Below are 7,451 nucleotides of genomic sequence, written 5' to 3'. Positions count from 1 at the left end.
TTAAGGTCACTTTAAAAAAAAAAAAAAAAAAAAAAAAAAAACAGACACATTCTAATGTTTCATATAAATATGAAAGTATTCCTTGTTACGATTATATTCAATTATATTATTATTTTATGAATTATAGAAAATTAAAGTCTAAGACCACATTGAAAAATCAATATTTAAAAATGTAAAAAGTGCATTGTGATTTAAAATTAATTGGGAAAAAAAAGATTATGTGACTATTTCTAGCTCACTAATCACATACACAAATTTGTGACACTTTTGTGAATCATTTGTGACAAATGTATGTTCATTTTTGAGTGTTTAACATTTGGTTTTCAGATTGTTTTCGGATTGTTTTTCCTGTGATGGCAAAGCTTTATTTTCAGCAGTCATTACTTTGGTCTTTAGTATCACACTGTAATTCAGAAATCATTCTAATATGCTGATTTGCTGCTCAAGAAATATTTCTTATTGTCAAAAATGTTGATATTCTAATTAACTGCTTAATGTTTTTGTGGAAACCATTAAATTTTTTCAGGATTCTTTGATGAATATAAAGTTCAAAAGAACAGCGTTTCATTCAGACAGAAATCGTTACTGTCACTTTTGACTAATTTAAAGAATCCTTGCAGAATAAAAAAAAAAAAAAAAAAAAAAAACTCACTGTTGCTGGTTGGCTTGTCTGTTGTTGGAGCTTTAATGGTGACTTTGTCAGGAGGGTGAACCACAACCATTGCATCTGGTAAAGAGAGATTGAAAGACATTAGAAGTAAAGCAAGCTGGGGTACTTCCAGCTACCTAATAAAATAGCTGAGAGTTTTGTGTATCACATTTAAAATGACTTACATTTTTCACTCAAAGCTTCAGAAATCTCAGTATCTGTGGTACATAATACAGCATTTCAGCTAGCAGAGCATTCAGAAACTCTTTGTGAACAGTTTCTGTTTAATGTAATCAAACGACTTAATATCAAAACTGATGACTGACCGGACGAGCATGTGGAAAATCCATAAGTATCCGTGTAGCACACTGTGCTCGCAACTGATTTAGATGCAAATTCCCTTTTGGGTTGATTGCTTGCGTCTGCTATCCTATATACAGTGAAAAATAAGCAGGCACATTAAATGAAACCAAGGTAAGTATAGGAAATAAGTACAGCAGAAATCATGATTCTAACCTGCTCTGCAAACTACTCCTGAGATTTTCTAGAATCTGGGATGACTGGCGGTGGTAGTCCATTACTGCTTCTAAAAGACCTGAGAGGTGTTGCATCCGTTGTACCTAACACAAAAATGTCAAACAATCAAACAATTTATGTCTGGAAAAAAACTAAACAAATAAGCAAAAACAAATAATACAATTATATATATACACACACACACACACACACACACACACACTAACTTACATCTCTCTCTAGGAGATTAAACATGCTTCTCTCAGCCAGTTCTTTGGATTCTTCAAACTTTTCAAATGCTTTCTTAATTTCGGAGTCTGCAATCTTTCCTTTACGCCTTTTTTTGTAATCAAAATCTAGACGGCGACCTTCAAGTTTTCTCAGATGATACTGATAACCAGAAAAAGAAGAAAAGCTATGTTTATGCCTTCATTCACAACAAAATGCATTCTATTTTCTCTTTAAATGCTCAGAATAAATTTAAAGTCATACAGTCACAACATTACATGCATCTTACAATGCATCTACAAAATGACAGGTAATCTGAACATTAGTAAATCTGATTTTATCATCAAAATGATACCATGCCCATTTACAACATACAGACTGACCGCAATTTCCTTCAGCTCTCTGTGCTGCAGAGACTGCAGAGGATCAATGAAGGTTCGTTTCACTCGGACATCCATGCAGTCTTTTGCCTGGGCTACTTGTTTCAAAGCCTCTCCCATTTCAAGCAGAGCAAAACCTACAATTGTAGCAAAACTCAGAACTTGTATTTTGACATTTTTAAAGCAGTAAAAATAAAAATACTCATCGTATTTAATTTGTCTCAACCATACCAAAACCAGACTCAGCTCCAAGCTCATTGCCATAGCGCTGCATGCAGTCTCCTAGAATGCCCTCTGTCTGAGGATAGCCCACAGCCTTCACCTGCCCACGAATTTTGGACACTGTATTGAGCATGCTGAGTTTTGCTCTGTATGCTTGAAGAACAAAAAAGCAAAAGAGAATCAATGAATTATAACAACAACAACAGCAAAATCACATTAACTAAACCTTCAAAAAATATATTTAAATAAATGTTATAATAAATATTATAATATATAATACATAATATTATAATATATATTGTATAATAAATATTATAATAACTAAATTGTATTAAATGAATAAAAACCTGGGTTTGGCTGAAGATATCCTATAGTTTTTGGAACAAGGTCGAGAATCAGTTTGTGGGTAATATCAGTTTTCTACAATAAAACAATCAATAAAATAGAAAAACGAAAAAGATATTTTGATTCATTGAGATCTTGAATTTCGAAACTTTTTTCTTTATTTTGCTGAGATTGATATTTATACCCTTTCCATGATGAGGAATTCCTCATCCAGTTTTGTTCCTTCAACTCCATTGATCTTTTCCTTTAGCAACTGTAAGTATAATCAAAAAGGGAAAAAAATAATATCACTTATTGTTGAGTGGGCTTGACAAAAAAAGTTTATGCAATAAGTTGATCGGATTCAGTACACAGTTGTGAAAAGAATCAGATGAACATTTGACTACTCTGACAAATTTAAATTCTCCATAACATATAAAATATTAAGGGCAATACAGAAAGTGATCATGATTACCTTAATAGTTTAATTGAATTCTTTAAACAATGATATGATAATGAGTGGCTGATCCGATTGCAACACAATCCACTGCCTACAACATTTCCAAACAAAACCCGGAAATCCACAAGCCTCGCCATTTTTAACACATTGTGATGACTGAGCATCTGTTTCCTGTGGTTCATAAGCCAAACTGTTTATGAAGGTCAGTCGTTTGGCCAATGCACCCAAAACACTAAGAGGATTCAGACCGCCATGAATGAATCGAAAGAATGTGACCTTGGAAACTTTTTAATAAACATACTTTGGTGACTTGAAGACCTAGAAACTTTTCCTAATACTGTAAACGAAACCTCCAGGAGTCAATGATCAGTCTTTATTATAAATTCCAGGAAATTTTATTATCCACAATAAACTTAATATGAACAAAAACAATAGCAGATAGTAATTGGACTTTGGATCCAAGACAACACCCATGTGCATGTCTCACTAGTTTTCATTTCAGCACATTCAGCCTTAAAACCTCTGCAGTAACTCAACACGTATTCAGAAACACAAGGTGAGAAGGACATGTTTGACTACATAATTTGGAGGCTGAGAAGCACAGTTCTAGTGTGGAATTACAGCACTTAAACCTTACTTTTTAAACAGGAACGAAACATTTTCACATAGTCTAACGCCCTGTATGTTTTAGAATGGCAATTCATCATTAATTGGGCCATCGTATCAGGTCACACAAGGCTGGCTGCAGTTGCTCTAGATCTGGCGAACAGAGAAAGATTGCAATGAAGTGGGGAAAAGTCCGATTAATGCCCGCGAATCGATTCTTTTGAACACATCGTTTCAAAGAATCGGTTCAAAGAAACAGATTCGGCGATTCTTTACGTCGTGAGCTAATGGACCCTTTTCACATTTCCGGGTTTCTCAGCAGCGGAAGTCGTCATAGTTGGGTTAACTTGAAGAGCAGTGAATGGGAGAGTATCACAAATATATTTTTTTGCATTCTCATTTGCTTAAATAGCAAAATTAAAAATTGAGAGAGACTGATAACGGCAGTCAGAAGAGAGAACGATGTCAAATTTACGGTCCCTCCCATAGATGCTGCATTAGAAACACCCTAGCATTAGCGTTAACTGTTTTTTTGTAATTTGATGCAAAAGTGATATAATACAAAGAATAGTGCTATAAATGTACATACATTTAAAAAAAAATACAAATATGAAAAACTTTCGAGGATTTACGATGCTGATGACCGTTAAACGAATCATCACAGTCTTGTGAAAAGGGTCCATTGCGTCATTGCGTGGTTCATGTCACATTATTATGCTGTTACATTATGATTATATATTCAGTGGCATAAAATGGTCTTTAAAATGACAATAATATCGCTTATCGCAATTATTTCTGGGGCAATATGTCGCACAACAAAAAGTTGTTATCGTGACAGGCCTAGTCACGGTCACTGATATAATAATTATATTATAGATCATTGGTCACGGTACATATCGCTAACATATTAACGATATAATTGTAAGGGTGTTACCATTTAAAATATGTCTCAGTTCAGTATATTGCTGGCATTCAGTTCAGTTCATTTACAACGTAAATATATTTACTTTATACAATACTAAACTTCATTTACATCTCTGAAAATGTTTTGCAGGTTTTAATAAAATGCACCTCTTTAAAACCAGCTGTTATGTATGTGTCAGGTAGTAAACAAAAATATTTTGTACATTTTATTGCTCTTCTCGATATGGTTCTCGGTTCAATGAATCGATGAGTTGTTCACTAGAGAACCACCCGGACCGATTCAGTCCGACTCGTTCAGACTGGTTTGGTTCAACTGATTCACTGAAAAGATCAGATTCAAAAGAACAGTTCATCACGAATCCGCACATTGCCATTACAGCATCCACTCAGCCAACAAAAGCAGTATGTCACAAAAGTATTACAACTCTTTAAAAGCGCGATTTAAAGCGCAGTTACGTGCATATAGAGTTAGTAGGCTATCGTTTTAAAGAAATGACTCGATCACTGAAATAAATCTTGTTTGCATCGTCGCACAAAAGCTTCGTATTACCTGACTTGCTTTGTGAAACTGTTTCTTCAATCCGGCCACTGACATTCTTATCCGCGTCCGTCCTCAAATGTTTCACACGAACAAACGTGTCGGGATGGTTATCTCTGCCTGCGAGTCCACATTGCTCTCCACCCTCTTCCGTCCGTCGCAATATTTTGCACCTTGGGACATTGCCCAGATTTGATTGGTGGGGCTGTGCTGAGATCCTGCAGCTATGACCGTCCTAGAGGTCACTCATCGGGCACACGCTTGTGTCTACTGCAAGAATTTCACGAGATACAGAGGACAGGGTGTGAGGTGAAGATATAGGGCAACCTTAGCCTACATAAAGAATTATATTCTTAAAGTTTCCATAATTAACCAGGCTATGGAAAGACCAGGGCTGGTTGTCAAGCTTTTTACTCCAGTGAATTTTTTTTCCTCAGGATGTTTTTTGAAAGTCAATTTGTGTATAGGCATATATGTTAAATAAATTCTTTATTAGCTTCTGTGCATTAAAGATACAGTTTATTTAGCCTAATACAAATTGACCAATTGTGGGGCATGTTGTCACAAAGTATGGGGTAAGTAAACATCGCATTAAACAGCACATAATGGCATTTTCAGCTAAATTTAAGCTGTGAAAAAGTATGAAACAAAAAAAATCGACATTTAAACAGCATAAATGATAATGTACAAAAACAATTTTTGTCCAAAAATATTGTAATTATTAACAATTTAATAAATTTATATCATACACTACCAGTAAAAAGTCATTAAGATTAAAAAAAAAAAAAAAAAATCAAATAAGTCTCTTATGCTCATCAAGGCTGCATTTATTTAATTAAAAAATACAGCTGAAACAGTAATACTGTGAAATTTATAGTTTAAAATAAATATTTTCTATTTAAATATATTTTTAAAATGTATTTTATTCCTGTGATGGCAAAGCTGAATTTTCAGCAGCCATCAGCAAGGATGCTTTAAATTGTTCAAAGGTGCTTTAAAGATGTTTATAATGTTACAAAAGATTTATATTTCAAATAAAGTCTGTTCTTTTGAACTTTCTATTCATCAAAGAATCCTGAAAAACACCCCTTGCCCCACTCTTTATGAAAATACCCTTGTCCTGAAAACACAATTCAATTGCATTCAGTTGTTTACCCAACAACTACAGCAAAAATAAGATGACATTAGATTTGTGCAGATTCATTCATAATGTTCGAATGTTGAATCAGTAAAAACATGCTGTTGAAGCATTTATTGAGAAAACAAGATTTCATTCTCTTTCAGTAATTCTCAACAAGCAGTGAGTGGTCGTCTGGGACGGTTGCCAGCAGAATACAACTAATGTTTTTCATCCAAGTCTTTGCTGCTCTTTATAACCTCCTCTTCATTCTAAATATAACCTGTATCTATGTGTGTGTCGAATGTAAATATCAAATCTAAATTAATGCACCCAATGAGTTATTAGTATTGAATCATAAACGCTCTTCATAATCTGTGTATTTCTTCAGAAACTGGATGGCAGGGTCTTGATTGCATCTTATGGCCTCCTGTAAAGCCATGTTTCCCCACCTATGAACATCAATATGGCACATTAGTCCTGTTGGCTGGTATATAATGCCATATCATGTGTAGTACGTCATATCATACATGACTTTGACAAAGCTACCTGTCCTTGAGTGTGCAGTTTGCACCTGCGTTCTCCACCAGGAACTTGATGACATCCAGACGGCCCTCAGAGGCTGCGACGTGCAGCGCTGACCATCCATCATAATCCACAGCATTCACATCTGCTCCTGACAGAAGGTACCTATAAAAGAGGAATGGACTCTGTTTTCAGTATAATTCACCGTGAGGGTTTAGAGGTAATTTATAGAAAGATGGAAAACAAACTTAATTCAAATGCTATGGTGACATTTTGGCAATCAAAATCAATTATATTTTGCATAAAGAAAATTATAAATAATTGACATTTCTGGAATGTTTTTTTTTTATTATTTGTAAATTAAAATTCAATAGACATTAAAGACAGAGCAAGAAATATTACCATAATATCGAAATACTTTACAATTTGAATATATTTCAATATATTATTTAAAACAAATTATAACTCTCTCTCTCTCTCTCTCTCTCTCTGTATTGCTGTGTGCTTTGGGTCATTGTCATGTTGAAAGGTAAACCTTCTTCCCATTGACAACTTTGTGGCAGAGGGCAGCAGATTTTACTCAAGAATTATTTCCATTTTTCCTTCTGTCCTGACAAGTGCTCCAGTCCCTGCTGCAGAGAAACAATAACAGGATATGACCACCTCCATGCTTTACTGGAGGAATGCTGTTATTTGGATGGTGAGCTGGATTGGATTTATTGTTTGGTGTTGAGGCCAAATAATTCAATTTTAATCTCATCTGCCTCAGAATCTTCAAGGTGTGTTTTGGCAAAGCTCACTCGTGACTGCATGTGGCCTTTATGAGGAGTGTCTTTTTTCTTGCAACCCTCCCATACAAGCCAAATTAGTGGAGAATTTGTGATATTGTTGTCACATGCACACAATGACCACTCTTTGTCATAAATTGCTCCAAGTGCTTTAGAGTTGCCGTAGGCCTCTTG

The 7,451-nt window shown here is 34.7% G+C and overlaps 1 protein-coding gene and 1 pseudogene across 2 annotated transcripts in view; both read right to left on the bottom strand.

Annotated features, from left to right (window-relative positions):
• LOC107716687 (endophilin-A3-like) overlaps positions 1-5,080 on the bottom strand; it is a 5,650-nt gene extending 570 nt beyond the window's left edge. Inside the window, exons 1-10 of one of the 2 annotated variants that reach the window (XM_016523195.1) lie at positions 4,860-5,080; positions 2,525-2,593; positions 2,343-2,415; positions 2,005-2,148; positions 1,777-1,910; positions 1,397-1,555; positions 1,166-1,269; positions 976-1,079; positions 835-867; positions 653-727 (exon numbers count right to left, since the gene is read on the bottom strand). In XM_016523195.1, coding sequence (XP_016378681.1) covers positions 653-727; positions 835-867; positions 976-1,079; positions 1,166-1,269; positions 1,397-1,555; positions 1,777-1,910; positions 2,005-2,148; positions 2,343-2,415; positions 2,525-2,593; positions 4,860-4,904 — 940 coding nt within the window. In that variant the 5' untranslated portion in view covers positions 4,905-5,080. The remainder of the gene's footprint in view (positions 1-652; positions 728-834; positions 868-975; positions 1,080-1,165; positions 1,270-1,396; positions 1,556-1,776; positions 1,911-2,004; positions 2,149-2,342; positions 2,416-2,524; positions 2,594-4,859) is intronic. The other variant, XM_016523197.1, reaches the window with a different exon arrangement.
• Positions 5,081-6,509: 1,429 nt separating this feature from the next.
• The window catches only part of LOC107716622 (glutaminase liver isoform, mitochondrial-like), a 6,573-nt pseudogene continuing 5,631 nt past the window's right edge, over positions 6,510-7,451 (bottom strand).

The sequence above is a fragment of the Sinocyclocheilus rhinocerous genome, unplaced genomic scaffold, assembly GCF_001515625.1.
Source record: "Sinocyclocheilus rhinocerous isolate Xijiao unplaced genomic scaffold, SAMN03320098_v1.1 scaffold1201, whole genome shotgun sequence".
NCBI classification, from domain to species: domain Eukaryota; kingdom Metazoa; phylum Chordata; class Actinopteri; order Cypriniformes; family Cyprinidae; genus Sinocyclocheilus; species Sinocyclocheilus rhinocerous.
The sequence above is the reverse complement of the archived record's forward strand: the minus strand, read 5'-3'. Positions and strand labels throughout refer to the sequence as shown.